Here is a 19,807-nt window from a genome sequence, read left to right on the forward strand (position 1 = left end):
ATGGCATTTTGCATCCTCCTCTACTAGTGATGGTCTAAAATTTGGGGGCCAACAGAGGTGAGGCAAAGAACCTCACCCCCCCCACAGGTGCAAAGGCCTATCCACAAGTATGGCTGTATGCTGGACCGGTAGTCAGTGACGGGTATGATCCAATTGCAGTGGTACCAACCTAAGACAGGAGGCTGATGCCTAGAGGTCAGTTCATCCGATGACGGGTAAGGACCATATGTTGAATTGGACTGCCTAACAGGCACGGTCCCTAAGCCACATGCTTGTTGTTTAAACAGAGAGGGGGAGATGTTGAGAGCCACAGCCAAAGGGGCCCCAGCAAACTTCCAGCTGCCAGCAAACTTCCAGCTGCTGGCTGATGATTGGCTCACAGCGGCCCCAGCAACATCTAGCTGATTGGCTCCTCGGCCCCAGCAACATCTAGCTGATTGGCTCCTCTGCGGTGATGCTCATTGGGCTGTTTCCCTGCCCTTTCAGACCACGGAGCTGCTCATTGGGGGACTTTTTTGGCTCCGCCCACGTGACCCAGCCAATCGGCCTCAAGAGCAGGAGGATTGTGGGAGGTGGGGAGAAGCTTGTGTGGGAGAGAGAGGCTTGTGGAAAGCTGGTGGTGGCAGTTGGGGCTCTGAGGGTTTTTCCTGAGAGGCTGTTTTGTTTGGCATGTGTGGTTCTAAAAATAAAGTTAGTTTCTTTTGACAAGTGGCTCCTGATTGTGCCCAGCCAGACTGCAGCAGCCAGGAAAATCCTTCCTTCATAGGTGAAAACAACTCCCTCCAGACATTGCAAATGGTCCCCAGGGGTGGAAAGTTCTGGCAGTAGGTGGGCTCTAGTGAGAACTTTGTTCTGTGACCTGATCCAACACAGGAAGGTCACTGGGTGGAGGGGGAAAGGGAAGGATTCATGGAAAGGGGACTGGGAAACACCTGAACAGGCAGAGAGTGAGATATGGTGTTAGGAGTTTGTAAAGTTCAGCAGGTGTGGGGAGCTCACCTGTAGACCCAGGGACATTTCAGGCTGAGGGAGGAGAATCATAACTTCAAGATCAGCCTGGGGATCTTTGGGAGAACCTGTCTCCAAATAAGACACATAAAACCTAGAATGGACGTCAAGGGTGGAGCACCCTGGATTCAATCCCCAATAAGGAAATGAAAAATCCATACAGTTCACTTACAGGCGCTGTTCAGGAAACGTCCCTGAAATTTACTCTTCATCTGCAAAATTGCCTGGTCTGTGCTGAGAGAATTCCAGACAAGCAAGACCTAGAGAAGAATCACCTCACAGAGGGTCTGGTGGAGGAGGGACCTCGAGAATCTGCAGGCAAGGGGGAGTCAGGGGGTGCTGGGTGGGCAGGGACCTCAGGGCGTGAGCTGAGCTGCTCCCTCCTCCCTCTGCACCTGCTCCTGGCTGACCTGAGCTCCCTGTGTACTGAGCGCTCCCTGCTGGCCCTGGGTACCCTGCAGGGAGGTTTGTGTCAGGCCTCACACTGAGGTCCCCTCACTGTGTCTCTGGCACAGTAATAGGTGGCAGTGTCCTCGACTCTCAGACTGCTCATTTGCAGGTACAGTGTGTTCTTGGAGTTGTCTCTGGAGATGGTGAATTGGCCCTTCACGGAGTTGGCATAGTTTATGTCACTGCTACCACCACTAATGTATGAGACCCACTCCAGCCCCTTCCCTGGAGCCTGGCAGACCCAGTGCATGTAGTAATCACTGAAGGTGAATCCAGAGGCTGCACAGGAGAGTCTCAGGGTTGGGCTCCTGTGCAGAGCTGCAGGGTCAGGTGCACCAGATTGCACCAGGCCTCCCCCAGACTCCACCAGCTGCACCACACACTGGACACCTGCAAACACAGAGGCAGCCTGATCAGGACAGTGTCACTCATCCACTCTTTCTCTCACTCCTGTCCACTCACACACTCAGGATCTCTGGTTCTCCATTCATTACCTTTGAAAACAGCCACCAGGAAAACCCAGCTGAGCACACTCTCCATGGTGAGCAGCTGTGTTCAGTCCTGATCACTGAGTGGGCTGAGCTGGGAGTCCAGGGCTGGGCTCCTGTGCAGAGCTTCAGGGTCAGGTGGGCTGGTTTTCATGAGCAGAGGGAGGCCCTATTTGCATGTCCTCCTGCTATATAGCAGCTCTGGGTGGAGGCCCAGGTAGAGCAGTTCTGAGAGTAGATGAGAGTGTCATGGGCAGCATGGTGGACAGAACAGCATTCAGGAGGGGAGAATTTCTTCTAATTTGATTTTAGAGTCCACTATCTTAGTTTATTTAATGTAATCACATAATCATATGGTGGAGGTGTCTGTGCTAACTCCCTGGGGCAGATGTAAAATCACACAGAAGCATGAGTGCTGGTTCACTGTCAAACAGCTCATGTGTGGTGAGAGTGACTGGTTACCTGGTCTTTTGCTCTCACCCTGGACACGACTGCTGCCCTGACCCTCCTCCAGCTCCCAGGTGCACACACCAGGTGAGGTCCTCAGAACCGTCCTGCATTGGAAATGTGCTGTGTGTCTTCTCCCCTCTGCTGCCACCTGCTCTCCAGGGAGGCGTCCAGCTGAGGGCCTCAGAGGCTCCCTACAGGGCAAAGGCTGTGCCTCCCTGTGAGGGCCTCCTTCAGCTCAGGAGCATCCAGTTGGCACAGAGCCCTCATCTGCACATGCTGCTGCCATCTATGGTGGGCACAGGGCACAAGTGTGGGCAGGGAGAAACCCAGTCTCTGTCCTCTCTTTCACTTGGATGAGCTGAGTCCACTGGGGGCCACATGTATCCACCTCTTGTAAGGGGCCTGGGAGAAGGACCAGCCACCATCCCCATGGGATGGTGCTGTGTCAAAGGTCAGAACTAATTTATTCTATTTCAATATTTACATGGTATCTATCTATCAATCTATCTAATCTATCACCTGTCATCTAGGCATCCTCTCCTCCTCCTGTGTCCTGTAGACCTGGGGGAGGCAGGGACTCTCTGTGTCTGGATCAAGTGTCTTGGAATCCTCCTGGAGGCACAGCCACATGCCCTCAGTACTGGTGCCCTGTCACTCTTCACATGTCCACGTGGTCCCAGAAGGTAGAGGACAGCTGACACCCTGGTCCTGGCCACCTGTGTTCCCCCAGGGCTGGTAGAGCCTTCCTGGCACCCTGAGCCCCAGTGGGACCCCAGTACCACTCAGGGGTCCAGCCCTGTCTGCCTCTCTTTGCCTCCTGCCTCCTGCCATGTGGTGCTGCAGCCTCAGGAGTCCTGGTCAGGAGCAGCACCTGGGTGTTTGCACCCTGGTCTCCAGAACCTGCTGCAGCACAGCTCTCTCCTTGTGAACCTTCAGCCTCAGGAGCTGCTCAGAGCAGCACAGACTGGACTCAACCACACTGGTGCTGGGGCCTGAGGTGGTCATAGTGAGCATCTAAAGAGGTGGACAAAGCCCTGGGACTGGGTCAAGGGTTGGTGTGTTCCAATTCTCATTTGGGAGCTGGATTAGTCACAAGGAGCTAACCTGGCAGCACCCATGAAGCTCACCCTGCAGGCACACAGGTGCCAGAGTGTGGAGGTGGGTCATCTCCTCCTGCCTTCCAGGGGATGCCCTGGGTAGGCCTCAGTTCAGGCAGAACTTTGTAGGTGTGGCCCCTACAGTACACATATGCAGTGCTAGAGGAGCATGGAAGCATGACCTTTAAGGCCCAGCAGTGTTGGTCTGCCAGCTGCAGGGCCAGTGTGGAGAGTAGCAGTCAGGGAGCCCACCATGTGCAGTGTGGCCTGAGGCCAGCAGAGACATGGTGTGGGACAGCCTGAGGCTTGGGGACAAGACCTCTGCCCAGTGTGCACATCAGGTAGGAAGTGGAGTTCATGAGTCTTGTCCTTAATTAAAGTTCCATGAGTGTTGAGGACCTTTTCATGATCACCACGTTGTCCTTTAAAGGAGATGTGGATAATATGCTGTCCACAGGGGAAGAATAAAGATAGTCAACAAGAATGGCATCCTCTCCCTGCTGGCCCTGGGCATGGCCCTGGAGCACATGGACCTAGCTGAAATGGGTCAGGCAGAGGGAGACCATCACCACACCATCCCTCATGTGGGGAAGCTGCTGCAGCAGGTCCTGGAAAGAGAGAGGACAGTGGCCCCTGGAGATGGGAAGGTACAGGGAGGGCTGGGGTGAAGGTGGGTGGTGAGGGCCACATGCAGAAAGGGCCTTGTCCTGGGGCTCTGCAGCTCACAGGGCACCTGTGGCCAACAGCCAGGCTGTGCTTCACAGTGACTGGGGCAGTGCAGCTGGTGGGCTCCCCACACCCAGGAGGGACAGGTGATGGACAGCTGGGTGTGCACAGCCTGGGACCCACCATGGGGCCTGGCACTCCTGTGTCAGGGTGCTGTCCTCTGCCCCAGAACATCTAGGTTTCACTGAAAGTATGAAAGTACAGTTGGAATGGCCAGCTGTGTGTCTGAATGTGTGGGCTTTCTTTCTCCAGCCATGGGGTCCAACGACCAAGCTAGAGGAGAGTGTGTCTTCAGAGTTGCTAATTAAGACCTCAGAACACCAAGCAGGAAGCAGGTCAGATTTTATTGTGCAGTTACTGTGTATATATATTCAGGCAGTACCTAAGCAGATTACAGGCAGCCACCAATGCAGTTTCTGCTAACTGTCCTTGCAGCGACCAATCAAGGAGTGGCCCATGGAGCAAGCACAGGGATTACACACAAGGTCTCAAGCCTCGGGCTGTGTCTATGGGGTAAGTGGCCAGCTGCCCACACTCCTAGCACAAGGGGAGTGGCCTGCCACTCAGACACCCTTAACATATGCCATGTATGCAGTACTCCATGCACCTGTCCCCACATCTCCCCCTCTGACTGTGCCACAAGGACTTCAGGCAGCATTGATTTTTTTCATTTGGTGGCCCTTACATGGCTACATAAACATATAAAAACACAAGAAAAATTATCGCTATTATAAACAGTAGGGCCAGGGTAATAGCATTATAAGGATTAGTTAATTTAGCTATCAGGGTTTCAGTTAATCCCTGGAAGAAAGTAGAGGTTGTCAAAATAGACACCTTAGTCTCACTGATTTGACAATGTCTTTTGCATAGCCATAACACAGTTAGCTTCCCAAGTGCCCATAATATACTGAGAAAAACTGGAGAAGTGTAATGTTACATTTTAAGATACAGCATATTGGGTGACACAAATTCCATGAAACTCAGGGTCACAGTGACCCTTGCACATAAACAGAATATCTAGTTGTTCCTGGTGGAGGTCTGTTTCTTGCTGATTGACTAAAATAGCACCTCAGGACATTTCACTTAAGTCATTTTGAATTACAAATGTTTCTGCTGTGGCAGTAGACACATTGTTCACAGTCTGAGCAGTCTGGATACTCTTAGTGAGTGAAGCAGTGGCAGTGGGCTGTGGCGGTGATGGTGGCTACCAGGTCGATAATTCCAGCAATGATGAGGCTAATTGCACACCTTGTCTGGCGCAGGATGTCATTCAGAAGACTCTTCATCTCCCTGGCCCAAGGTCTCTTCCACTCTCTGGACAGGATCACTGGAAGCCAGATTACTGGGGGCAGTTTAAGGGTAAAAAATACATTTAGCTTTCATATCAGGGGTTAGACAATTTGTGAGCCAGCAGGATGTGGTGACTGCACAAGGGACCTCTGTATGAATGCTATTTATGCCATCAGTATCATTGATTATAAGCATGGCAAAGGGTGGTGTAACACAAGCTTGTGCCTAGAGGGTATGGGCATAATTTGGAACGATGGCAAATCCATGGTCAGAGTCTGGACTCAATATTGACCCATTCATCCAGCCATCTGCTGCCCATTTGATGGGCCTAGCAGCCAGCAATATTGGCGTGATATCCATCATCCATACTGAGTTCCTGCATACCGGTTGGTAATGGCTTGTCCTGTGTAGCAGGTACTGCAGTGGCCCATGTGGTTTTTGGGCACATCAGTTACATTTCAGGGAGCTGCAGCCACCTAGGCACATAGGTGTTATTCTTCCCCAGAGAAATTCCTCTTATCAAGGAGATAAGGTATGGCAGTGACACATTATTCCATGGGATGATATCATTATCTGAGGGAGGCTTTCCAAAAAGCATTGTTGAGCATGTTGGTAGCAATGGTTTCTTGCATTACCATGGGGGAGTCTGTGGCTATAGGTAGTATTACCTAAACCTCTAAGGTCAGAGAGAGACAGCCCAACATATGACTTATTATACTTATCTACAATAGTTTCATTGGCAAGAGCAAAACAGAGTGGACTCTCTGAATTATAGGTTTTGTTGTCTACTATGCAGAAAAAAAATAGGCACAGTGTAAATGCTGATATTGTAGGGGACAGTTACCTCCTGGATGGATAAATCAGAATCAATAAGGTTGGAATTATTGGAAAAGAGCTTGGGTAAAGCCTGTCCCAATTAGCAATAGCCAGAAGGGGTGGTCTAGTGGTCAGGGCCCAATTTACCTGATGGGAGGCTTCACTGTTAGCAGTGAGCATTGCACACAGTAGGACCACCATCATAGGCCCAGGATGGAGTTGCCACCAGGCAAAGGGGCCAATATGGTGGCTTGGTCAACAAGACCTTTAAGGTCACCCCAGTTACTTTACGTGAGGTCTGCTTGTGTTGTTGAGGTCTTTGCCTGTGAGGTTTTTCCTCCAGAGTTAGTTCCTTCATCTCCTTGGTTGGTGGTTCTGGGGGTCCAGGGCTTGACTTTTTGGCAGGCACCAGCTGGGGTGAGGCTCCTTTAACATATGCAAACCCTCCACTCATGGTTAGGAGAGACCTCAGACCATCCCATGCACTTGTTATGGGATCCCTCCATGAGACCATAGGTAGAGGGAGGGCCCCGTGAGGGGGGCCTATGTTTATAGGCTGCTGTGTCTGTAGAATATTTTGAAATTGAAAGAAAATTTGAAGCAGTAAGATTCTTTTCAAGGCATCATGAGGTGACTTGGTATAGCTTCCCCCTCTGTTTTGTAGCATGGTCTTTAATTCCTTGTGTGTTATTTCTATGATGCCTTGAGCCTAAGTGTTGTAGGGGATCCCAGTTAAGTGCTGTATATGCCAATCACTGCAAACTGCCTGAAATGCCTTGCAAGTACAGTCTGGCCCATTGTCAGCTCTAATAGAAATGGGAACATTTGTGATTCCAAAACATTGAAGATGATGGGTGATGACCAATTTTTTTTTTTTTTGGTTTCTCCTGTGGGGACTTTGGCCATTACATAGCCTGAATAGATATCAATGATTATACAAATGTATTTTAAATTTTCAAAGGTGCATAATGAGAGACATCCATTTGCCATAATGCACTATATGTTAACCCTCAGGGATTCACTCCAGCAGGTTGTAAAGGGCCAATGGGGAGAAAAGGTGCACATTTCTTGCAATCTCTGACTAGCTGTCTGCAAGCCTCCTTAGTCCTGCTTTCATGTAACTGCCATGGCTGAAGCCAGCAAAGAGGCTTGAGCTGCTTGTGTCCCTGTATCCTGGGTGACCAAAATCCAGTCATCCAGTGTGCCATTATGTGCTGGTGCTACTCCTGCTCTGTGTTCCTTCTTTAGTCCATCCCAGATCAACTCCTTGGCTAAGGCTGCCCTAGGTCCTTCATGAGACACCTTCCCTTCTACACCTTGTTTACTCTCTCAATAAACTGGCAAGTCCTCCATGGCTCTCTGCCTTAAGCCCTGTATAGGGACAGTACCTGCCCCAGCTGGTGACTTCCCCAGGCTCTCAGAGCACAGAGCCACACCTGGTCACAATGCTTTTTTGGGACAATTTATTGATCTTCAAAAGGATCTCTGCCTCCTGGAATGGGTTTCTGGGAGACCATGGCTTGGGCCTGCCTGGTGGCCTGGTCATTTCTAAGCTGCCATAGTCCCTTGCTGGCTTGGACATTGCCCCATAAGGAGGCAGTTGCCATGGACTCAGGGAAGGATATAACCTTTGCCTGTCAGTAGAAGGTGCCCCTGCACATTTGTGGCCACCTCTTCCTGCACATGAAGGCCAGCAGCACCATGTCCTGCCTTTCTCCCTCCTGCAGCTGTGGGGTTGCTGGCTGTGAAGTAGATTCTCACCCCTTTCCTGTGCCTGCTGTGGGTGCTTGCTTTGAGGTAGATTGCCACCCCACCTTTTTCCTCTTGCCTGTGTGTTTTCTTGATCAGTCTCACCAAAGATTTGTCCATTTTATTGATCTTTAAAATGACAGAGATTTTTTTCATTGATATTTTGTACTGTTGGTTTTATTCTGTTTCATTTATGTCCACTTTATATCAACAAGACTTCTATATTTTTAATATTTTATTTGATCAGCTCAATTATATATAATTATTTGGCATATTAAAAATAAAAAATGCATAAACAAAATGTTATGAGTCATTTCTTCCTGCCTGTATTTTCCATATGAAATTTCTTTGTCATAACCCTCTCAAATTATTATCTGTTCTTCATACCAAATGCAAATACAGTGATTTTCCTTTGCCTTATGTCTCTAATATCATTATATATCTAATTAATAATCATATTGTGTAAAATACCTTTTCATAAGTGAACAAACATGATATTGCAACTGATAAACAGAGTTTTCCCAATTGTTTACTTTCCCAGTGGATTAGTTTCTGTCTCCTGTGCTTCACTGAAACCTCAGGACTTGCTCTGGGGGCCTCACTCAGCTCCTTCCAGAGCTCAGTTGGATGCTGGGATCTCTTTCCCTAAACATGATCCCTCACTTGCCCACAGTCTGTATTTGATTGCTTAGGCCTGCTTTATTTCTAGGGGTGGGTTTCAGGGGTTCTTGAGCACTGAGCCACATCCCCCACTGTTTTGTATGTTATTTAGAGGTAGGAACTTATTGAGTTTCTTAGTGCCTTGCCTTTTCTGAGGCTGGCTTTGCATTTACGATCCCCCTGCCTCAGTCTCCCTAGGCACTGGGAGTACAGGTATGTGCCATTGTACCCTGCGTATGCCTGCTTCTATGAGTACAATATTTGGACTTATTTATATGAATTAAATTCAGAGATTTGACAGTTGAAAACCTTTTATTATTTGTTTTTCTTCTAATTTGCTATATATGACAGCAAAATGAATGACAATTTATATTACAGATAGAGAACACAAGTTTTTCATATCTCTGGTTGTACTCAAAGTATAGTCACACCATTCATGTCTTTATACATGTACTTAGGATAATGATATCTGTCTCATTCCACTGCCTTTTCTACCCCCATAGGCCTCACTTCCCCTCCCACCTATTTGCCCTGCCTAGAGTCCCTCCAGTGCTCCAATGCAATTATGAACCAGCATCATTACATCACAGAAAACATTCAGCTTTTTGTATTTTGGGATAGACTAACTTCATGTAACATTGTATTCTCCAACTCCATCCATTTACCTGCAAATGCTATGATTCTATTCATTTTTAATGCTGAATAATATTCCATTGTGTATATATGTCATATTTTCTTTTTCCATTTACATACTGAAAGGTATCTATGTTAATGCCACCATTTAGCTATTGTGAATTGTGCTGCTATAAACAATGATGTGGCTGTGTCTCTGTAGTATGACATTTTTAAATCCTTTGTATACAGTCCAAAGTGAGGGATAGCTGGGTCAAATGGTGGTTCCATTCCCAGATTTCCAAGGAATCTCCATACTGCTTTCCATATTGGCTGCACCAATTTGCAGTCCCACCAGCAATGTATGAGTGTGACTTTCCCCCCACATGCTCCCCAACACTTAATGTTGTTTGTATTCTTGATAACTGCCATTCTGACTGGAGTGAGATGAAATCTTAGAGTAGTTTTGATTTGCATTTCTCTACTAGCTAGAGATGTGGAACATTTTTCCATGTTTGTTGATTGATTTTATATACTCTCCTGAGAAATGTCTGTTCACTTCCTGAGCCCCTTTATTGATTGGGTTATTTGTTTCTTTGGTGTTTAGATCTTTGGGTTCTTCATATATCCTAGGCATTTTATTATAATGTGTATTGCATGGATCTGTTGTGATTTGTACATTTGGCATTCTGTAAGTCTCTTGTATTTGGTTTTCCAATTCATTCTTCATGTTTGGAAACTTTCTCTTATTATTTTATTGAATAGATTGTTCATTCCTTTGTTTTGGAACTCTATGCCTTCCTCTATCCCAATAACTTTTAAATTCAGACTTTTTATGCTATCCATATTTCTTGAATGTTCTGCTCATGGTTTCTTACCATTTTCCCTGTGTGGTCTACATTCTTTACAAGATTATATATTTTGTCTTCATTGTCTGACATTCTGTCTTCCATGTGGTCTAACCTGTTGGTGATGCTTTCAATTGGAGGTTTAATTTGGTTTATTGTTTCTTTCATTTCAAGGATTTCTGTTTGGTAATTTCTTAGAACCTCTATCTCTCCATTGAAGTAATATTTTCTTCCTGTATTTGCTCATGTAACTCTCTATCAAAATGATCATATGCTTCCTGTAGTTGTTCTCTTATATTATCCATTAATCCACAGAACATTTTAATTATGTGCATCCTGAACTCCCTCACTGTGATTCTTCTGTGGTGCTGGCCATGGATTCTAATAATGTCATATCTTGATTTGTTTGGGTTACTTTCTTCCCTGCTCTTTTTATGTTGATTGTGTGTCTTCCCTTCTAGCACTGTGGATCTATGGCATTAACATTTTAACCCTATTGGTTTATAGTGCCCCTTCAGGGTTCCAATATCTCTTGTTTAAGGGGAAGGACAATGATAACAGATCCCATTAGGAACAGTATACAACATTAAGTTGTATTCAACCTCAAATTGTTGCTATTAAGATGTTAATAGTTTGGTCACCATGTACAGAAATGGTGAATTCTATTATTATCTACAATGTAATCAGTAGGTTTGCAAAAGGGCTTACAGGTTGTGATGGTGGACAAAGAACCAGAGGTGAGGTGTAGGATGTTATGCCTACAGGACTAATGAAACATTGTGGTTATTTTAGCAAGGATGTTCCTTCATTCCCAGGAGCTGCTGGGCCTGAGGAAGAGGTCAAGGCTGATAAGACTCTAGCATGGAGGACATTTCCATAGCAACCAGGCATTCTATGCCTTTGCACAGAAAATTCCCAATCACCAAGTATGCCACAGCCATGAAGTCATCAGGAACCCCAATATCAGAAACTGGTCTCCCAGTAACTGTTACCACTCCCCATGCTTTATCCTGGTGCTCTGCAGCTCACAGGGCACCTGTGGCCCACAGCCAGGCTGTGCTTCACAGTGACTGGGGCAGAGCAGCTGGTGGGCTCCCCACACCCAGGAGGGACAGGTGATGGACAGCTGGGTGTGCACAGCTGGCACCCCTGTGTCAGGGTGCTGACCTCTGCCTCACTAGAGCTAGGTTTCAGTGTAAGTATGAAATTATATCTGGAATTACCAGCTGAGTGTCTGATGGAGAGAGATGCTGACATTTTTAATCATATTAACAATGAAACACCATCACACATAAAAGAAAACAAAATACGACATATTAATTTATAATCTGTTTTTTAAAATATATTCAACTGTCAATTCCTAAATCTCATTTACTTACCTGAGTACAATTGTTATAGTCAGAAATCTGAGATTAAGCAATCAAACACAGGGTCTCTGCAAGTGAGGGGCACAGTGTTAGAGGAGATAATCCCTGCATCCACTGAGCTCAGGCATGGGCTAAACAAGGCCCCCAGAGCAAGTCCTGAGGTCTCAATGAGACAAAGCAGATAGAAAATAGAGCACTGCAGAAGATAGATATTGGGACAATTCTGTCTTTATTTAGATGAAATATCCCTTTTGTTCACTAAATTACAATAAATTGTACAATGTAAACTATTACTCAGGTTTGTCACAGGTCATCAGAGGTATACAACAAAGGAACATCAGTGTATTTGTACTTATTATGAAGAAAAATAGAGAGTAAATTGCAGAGATGATAACAGGCAGGAAAATTTCAGGTAGGAAATAGGGACAGGAAGCAAGTACTCTGCTATAAAATTTTGCTTATTTATCTATAAGTTTATCAAAATGAACCACACATTTTGCACAATTATATCCAAAATACAATATTAAAATATAGAGAAACTTGGAAGTATCATTGACAGAAATATAAGTGGCACAAGTTGTTATAAAACATAACACTCTAACTTGGCAAATTACAAATTTATTATGCAAAATCAATACTAAAGCTCTAAACACATATTTTGAAAATACACAAGTGATTAATTCTGTGGAGTGAACAAAGACTAATTTAGGACAGTCTGGGATATAAATATTGCCACTGCTCATCCTCACCCAGACTGTAGCTGGGATCTAGGACAGGGTGGGCACTTGATATGAGCTGGTACAGGACCCAGGTTGTCCCTGTCTGTGACCCTGCAATGCAGCCACAGGGGCTGGAAACCCAGGCAGGCTCCAAGCTGCCTCTCCCCAGCAGCCAGCTGTCCTGGGGCTTCTCAGGCTCAGGGTCACCTCACAGGAAGATGGGGTCAGAGTGGTCCTGGGCACAGCATTTCTTGAGAGTCCTTAGGCCAGGGGCAGAGCTGACCCACAGTCAGACCTAGAAAAGAAACACCTCCATGCACATCTGACCACCCTCTCTCCTGGGTCTTTGCAAATGGAGATCCTGTCTCTCCAAGACCTTGTTCAGGTCAACCCTGTCCACAGGGCATGCACAGCTTCATGATGAGTGGGAGTATCCACACTTTGGAGCCCTGGGTGTGAGGTGTGGGTGTCATAGAGGCTCAACATGAGGGGCAGACAGCTCCCACACACCAAGGTTCACTCTGAATATACACATTTCTATGCATTCTAATAAGTTTAAGATTTTTGGTCAACATTTCTAGCTCAGTCCATGGATATTTGTGTCAGATAATTCCTTTCTGTGGTCTCTAAAAACTAGAAGCCAGGACAATTCATCCTTAACATGTGAAAACAACTTCCTCCAGACATTGCCAATTGTCCCAAGGGGTAGAAAGTTATGGCACTAAGTGGGCTCCAATAAGAAGTGTACATGTGACCTGATCAAAGGAAGGACAGTAGAAGATGTGGGAATGGGAAGGAGTCATGGGAAGGGGACAGGGGATCCACCTGAACAGGCAGGGACCAAGACATGGCGTCAGGAGTTTGTAAAGTTCAGCAGGTGTGGGGGAACTCACCTGGAGCCCCAGGGACACTGAGGGCTGAGGCAGGAGAATCATAACTTCAAGGTCAGTCTGGGCATCTTAGGGAGAACCTATCTCAAAATAAGATACAAATAAGCCAGGAATGGAGCTCAAGGGTGGAGCTCCTTGGATTCAATACCCGGGTGCTGAAAAGAAAAATCTTTAAACTTCACTTGAAAGACACTGCTCAGGAAATGTCCCTGAAAATTAATCTCCATCTGCAAAATTGCCTGGTCTGTGCTGAGAGAATTCCAGAGAAGACTTAGAGACGAATCACCTCACAGAGGGTCTGGCAGAGGAGGGACCTTGAGAATCTGCAGGCAAGGTGGAGTCAGGAGGTGCTGGTGGGCAGGGACCTCAGGGCCTGAGCTGAGCTGCTCCCTCCTCCCTCTGCACCTGCTCCTGGGTGACCCTGAGTTCCCTGTGTGCTGAGCGCCCCCTGCTGGCCCTGAGGGCCCTGCAGAAGGTTTGTGTCTGGCTAAAACTGAGGTGAGCCCTGTGGGTAAAGCAGAGGATGCCAGGTGCCCAGGTGCTGGACACGGAGCTACAGGACCTGCTTGTTCAGCTGGACTTTGGTCTCACTTTGCTCCCATCCCTTTATTCTATGCCTCATTTCTAACTTTCAAATTGGAGATGTTGACTCTGCACCTTTAGGTATCAGACACCTGTAATTTGGTTTTGAACTTTACTCCCACAGTGAGGAGTTTCCATTGGGCCTCAGAAGAGATTTTGTGCCTGGACTTTGGGTGACCTTGGGGCTGTTAAGACAGTGCTGACCCTTGAAGGTGGGCTGAGTGAGTTTTGAAATGTGAGATGGGCATGAACATTGGGGGCCTGGGGAAGAACACTAAGATTTAGAAATGGAGTGTCCCCAAAAGATCCTGTGCCAATGCAATGATTTGTAGAGGTGGAAAGATTAGATCATGAGCATTGGAACCTAACAAGTGGACTCATGCACGTATGTGTATCACCTGGGTGGCAACCAAATGTAGGAAGGCTGTGTTGGTAGAGGTAGGTCACTGGGCGTGTGCTTTGGGGGTTGTAATTGTGTCCCTGGTAAGCAGAGCTCTCTCTAAGCTTCCTTGTTACCATATGCTGAGCTGATTACCCTTCTGCCATGATGGTCTCCCTAACCTAGGACCAGAGCTGTGGAGTCAGCTGACTGTGCACTGAGACATATGGAGGTCTTAAAGGACCTCAGGATGGACAGAGTGGGCTCCAGCTCCCACAGGAGTGTGGCCTTGCCCTGTTGGGCACCTGTGTCTGCTGTGGGCCCTCTACTCTTTCCCAGGTGCACACTCAGGTCACTCTCCCCACACTCCAGGGACACAGGGCTGAGGAGTGGAGCCAGTGCCCTCTGTGCACACTGAGGCCAGGTGAGCTGAGGGTGTCCAGGTCAGTTAGTGAGTCACAGCCAAGTCACTTTGTGGGGTGAACTGAGATGAGGCTTAAGGTGGGCACAGGGTTCCTGAGCCTGGCAGAACTGGCATTTGGGCTCTGAGATTGTGAGGTGGGAGGCAGCAGGGAGCTCTCTACCACCCAGGGCCAGGAGAGGCCCACTGACCTGCAGACACCCAGACTGACTCCAGACACTGCCATGGTCCCTGGGGTGGAGCCCAGCAGCAGCAGGACCCGTGGACACCACATCCACATGCAGGATGCCACCTGCCCAGGGAAAGGCTCAGGCAACCCATGAACCAGGGTGGAGAGGTCACCAGGGAGAGATGAGGAGGAGATGTGGCCAAGGGTGGAGGGCAGCTGTGCAGTCACCAGGAGAACCACTGTGTCAAAGGACATTTATATGATGACAGCTCAGGACACTGTGTGGTAGGATGAGTAGGAGACACAGGTTTCCATTGCAAGTGTGTGTGTGTGTGTTTGTGTGTGTGTGTGTGAGTATGTGTGAGTGTGTGTGTGTGTGTGTGCACGTGGGCTGAGGACTCTGGGGTCCAGTTCTCTGGTCTGGAAGAGGAGGCTGCAGCCTTGGTGTGAACTGACAGCTGCCTGCCCTGGGGAGGGTGAGCCCAGGTCAGTGTGTGAAGAGCCCCTGGCAGGGTCAGGCTCATGGCTGTGATGGGTGGGGGTGTCTGAGAGCCTGCTGAGCCTTCCCCATGTGAGTCCTCTGCAGCTGCCCAGGGACTGGCTGCTGGAGCAGGGGGCAGGCCTGGAGCTCAGGGACAGCAATGTGACAAGGTAGCAGAGTCTGCCTTCCAGGGGTCTCACCCATACAGTCTCACACAGAGAGACACACACAAAAAAACACTCCTGCACACACACACACATACACATAACATACAGATATATACACACATGGACACAGATTCACATATGTACTGTGCAGCCTGACCTGAGGTAGGTGGAGAGAGACACTCCTGACTCCATAAGAGAACAGCATGGGATGATCTGAGGCAGAAGAGACCTCCAGGTTCTCCATGATGGGATCCAGGGAGACACTGATCACCTGGAGAGAAAGCATCCACTCTCCTCTGCTGCTCTGAAGGGGGCACCTGAGCTCCTGTGTGCTGAGCGCCCCCTGCTGGTCCTGGGCACCCTGCAGGAGGTTTGTGTCTGGGCTCACCCTGAGGTCCCCTCACTGTGTCTCTGGCACAGTAATAGGTGGCTGTGTCCTCAGTGGTCAGGGAGCTCAGCTTCAGGGAGAACTGGTTCTTGGACGTGTCTCTGGAGATGGACACTCGGCTCTTGAGGGATGGGTTGTAGTAAGTGCTATCATCATGACCTATACACCATATCCACTCTAGCGCCTTCCCTGGGGACTGACGGATCCAGCTCCAGCAGTAACCACTGGTGATGGAGAAACCAGAGACAGCACAGGTGAGGGACAGGGTCTGCGAGGGCTTCACCAGGCCAGGTCCTGATTCCTGCAGCTGCACCTGGCACAGGACACCTGGGGAAAAGGACAATCAAACTCTGTCAGTCACCTGCAGCCACAACCTCCCCATGGACCTAGGTCTGACACTGGGGACACTCACCTTGGGGAGCTGTGACCAGGCACAGGACAAGACCCAGCAGCCTCATCTTCTAGACCACACCTGCCTTCCCAGAGACCTCAGCCCTGTCTGAGCAGAGAGCTGGGAGCTCCCACAGCCCAGAGGGCCTTTGAACCCAGAGCAGGAGGAGGGATTTGCATGTGGGTGAGGCTCTTCTGATATCTGGAGAGGCTGAGGTCAGGCTGCCCAGGTCCTCTGTGCTCCTGAGATGTGTCCCTGTCTTGAAGCCAGGTGTAGCTTTACCTGTGAGAGGAGAGCAGGTGGTTTCAGGGGAGCTGGAAGGCTGTCAGAGGGGGAGCCCACCCTCCTGAGCCCAGCCCTGCCTCCTCCAAGCCCTTCCTCCTGCACCTGGGAGGGTGTCAGAGTGGCAGGAACGTGCCCAGCATGCAAGAGGCCCAGGTCCACCTCCCAGCCCTGAAGGAGAAGCCCTCAGTGATGACTGAACAGAGCCCAGGGCTGAGGATGGGGTTCCCCACATCCAGGAGAAGAGCCCCCTTTGTTCTCAGGACGAGTTCTTCTCTTTCATCTCTGTGAGATTTGGGGGCTGCAGACTGAGCAGGAGAGGAGGGAGCAGGGTCTCAGGAGGGCAGGGGCTTCCTGCTGTGTGCCCACTGCCCTCCCCACCCTCTGCCCTGCTTGTCCTCCTGACTGTCCAGCCAATGCCTGTGGACAGCAGTGGGTGGGAATCTGCCCTGAGCTCCTCCCCTCACCTGTCCTGCCCTCTGGTCTCCACCAGGAGAGGACAGGATGGAGGTGCTGGGCCAGGGGAGAGTCCTGGGGGCAGAGGCAGGTCTCAGCTGCAGCCTGAGGCTGAGAGCCACTGAGTGCCCCAGAGCAGCAGAGCCAGGCTGACAGCAGACAGGACGGCATGCAGGGCAGGCTGGGTGAGGGAGGAGGCCCAGTCCCCTTCCCTGTGCAGCATCCCTGCAGTGAGACCTGCCTTGCCCACAGCCCAACATTTGGAGAGAACAGTGGACACTGTCTTTAGTGAGGTGGGGTCACTGAGAGGGCAGGTGTAGTTGCTGACCTCCTGATGAGGTTCAGGAATTGACCTCCTGCCTAACTGAGTGAGCACAGCACACTAATAAGACATGTGGCTCCTCTCCTTGTTCCCTGTGGTGTTGACCATGAGCTCCCTGCAAACACTGAGCCTGCAGCACCCACCTCCTGGTCCTGGGGTGGCTCAGGTAAGACCTGCTGGTCTCCATGTTTTCACTATCTGCAAATCCAGGTGAGCCACTGGGTGAATTTTCCAAGTTCTAGCAAATCATCTGATTAGAAAGCTGTTCTTCTAGGCATAACAAACAGGAGACACCTTCAGATGATCCCACTCTCTGACCTTGGGATCATGGAGCCCTCCCTGTGACAGTCTTCCCCACCTCAACTCTGCCATCTGTGCTAGGGCTTCAGTTTGCTTTCACCATTCAGCAAAAAGTGTTGGTGAAAATCAGAAAAAGTTACTGGAACTATGGTATGTCCATTAAAAAAACCTCCTAAAATCATATCAGAATTTTGACATTATTTTGTCACTTGACCAAAATTCACAGTGAAAACAGAGGAGGACAAACTTCCTTGGGTCATGACTTAGGAGGTTGGAGTGCATGGTGGCAAGTCCTTAGCTCTGGCCAGGGAGGGAGAACAGCATGGCAGAAGGGCGTGGAGGAGGAAAGCAGCTCAGGACATGGCCACCAGGAAGCAGGCGAGCTCCATCCACAGGGTCTCAGAGTGTCCCTCAAAATCACACCCCAGTGATCCAAGTATTCCAGCCACATTCCTCCTGCCTAGAGTTGATGCAAGTCAATCCATGTTAGTGGATTAATCTACTTTAGGTTTGAGCTCTGGTAATCTAGTCCTTTCACATTTGTCTCACACATGAGCTTGTGGGCCACCTCATATGTGAACCATGACAGCAAATTCCTGGTCCTGGTAATCCTTCCACCTGGCCAGGTTCCAGGGAATTTAATCTCCTCATTTCATATTGACATAAAGATCCCAGGGAAATAACCAATGGTGTGAGAGGCTCATGTGCAGGGAGGGGTGAGGCGTGTCCAGGCTGTTTCTGTCCATCACCAGCACAGTGTCTGCAAAGCATGTGGTCTCATGTGGAGCGTGCAGAATGCACCTCCTGTGTCCACACAGATGCAGGGTACAGAGGATTGGAAGACGTCACAGGGAGGACCATGTTGATGTGTTGGATGAGAGAAGAATTACCCAGGAACAAGGAGTGACTGTGGACAGAGATTGTGGACGTGTCCTCCAGGGAAGGCCAGGCCTGAGGGAAAGGCAGCAGGTGCTCCTCCTGGAAGGTCACTGCAGAATAGAGCCAGCAACAGCCACAGCAGCCACATCTCCTGGGCCAGCTCCTGGGGTGCTGGACCTGACCCACCCCTGACCTCAGGAGGTGGGAGGTGTGTGTCTCCCATATTTAAATTCCCTCTATGTACAATCCCCGTGCCCTGTGTTCCTCCTTGCAGCTCTGATGAGGCCTGAGGTAGAGACAGTGCAGAGGTTTCCATTCCCATGTGTCTGCATTGGCTGCAGCTCTGCTTCCTGAGAAGTGCACAGGCCCCTTGCCTCTGGGCACACACAGGGATTCTGGAACCTTCCAGGGAATGAGGAGATGTCTTTTTGTACCTGTGCATGGTCTCCATAGAGCTGCTCCTGACCTTCACAGTGTGGGCAGCTTGAGGTCAGCGAGGTCGCCCTGCAGTCCTGGGTCTCACTTTAGCTCCAGGTTCCTGACAGGATTTCAGAGGAGCAGAGCTACGGAGCTGGGGACACAGGGAAAACCAAAGGTGTCACATTCATGCAGCGAGCTCTTGACCTCTCCCTTAACGAGTTTTGTCATCTGCTCCTCTGAGTGAACTAAGGTGAGAGTGTGGGCTTGCAGTTGAGTTTGTGGGTGTGAGTGTGTGTTGCTGTGCAAAGTGACCCAGAAATGCTCTGTATGTTTGTGAGATTCCTAAATCACATCCTGCTGGAAATGTAATTAATCATATGTTTACTGATTTTAAATTAATGTTTGAAAAATTATTTTGTAAGTTAGTGGGCCTTTAGGATTTCAACTGTAGGAACATAAGACATGAAGAAATTGTTTGGAAATTGAGGACCATGGAATTCAAATAACACATTTCAATTGTCATAATTCTTTTAATTTCACTGTCACCTCTGCTATTTCTGGAATCATAACTGTAGAAACTTTCCTAGGAAGTGAGTAAAGTAAACAGAAAATGAAAAAAGTGCAGAAGTGTAGGTCACAGCTCTTTTCAGGAGCACAGAAATCATTCAAAGGTCATGACTTGAGCACTCAGTGCTTGCTAGGAAAACAAGGATTCTGCAAGACTTCCTCACTCTGGAGGGTTGCAAGTTCTTGCTTATCAAATTTTAATTTCATGCATTGTATTCTTGAGTTATATGTGAAAATTTGCTGTCTGAGACATTGAAAAATTATCTAAAACGTCCACATACTTAGCACATGTGAAATTTGCACTTTAGTTTACACGGCCAGGTCCCTGGAGGCTGCCTTAGTGGATGAGGGAGCTGCAGAGGCCCCTGCTCTTCTCCCTGCCCATAGGCCTGGGTCAGTCTATGGCCACTGTGCAGGACAGAGCACTGTGGAG

General features: G+C 48.7%; 2 gene segments (V, D, J or C); both read right to left on the bottom strand.

Moving 5' to 3' along the window:
• Positions 1-1,480: 1,480 nt before the first annotated feature.
• Positions 1,481-2,063, bottom strand: LOC124098415 (immunoglobulin heavy variable 3-11-like). The segment is given in 2 exon segments: positions 1,481-1,848; positions 1,953-2,063. Coding segments are annotated over 2 exon segments (414 nt in total).
• A 1,963-nt stretch (positions 2,064-4,026) lies between these two features.
• On the bottom strand, positions 4,027-16,296 carry LOC124098388 (immunoglobulin heavy variable 4-38-2-like). The segment is given in 3 exon segments: positions 4,027-4,101; positions 15,774-16,084; positions 16,170-16,296. Coding segments are annotated over 3 exon segments (432 nt in total).
• Between the last annotated feature and the right edge of the window lie 3,511 nt (positions 16,297-19,807).

This window comes from Marmota monax, unplaced genomic scaffold, assembly GCF_021218885.2.
Source record: "Marmota monax isolate L192 unplaced genomic scaffold, Marmota_monax_Labrador192_F-V1.1 WCK01_AAM20220418_F8-fsc00395, whole genome shotgun sequence".
NCBI classification, from domain to species: Eukaryota; Metazoa; Chordata; class Mammalia; order Rodentia; family Sciuridae; genus Marmota; species Marmota monax.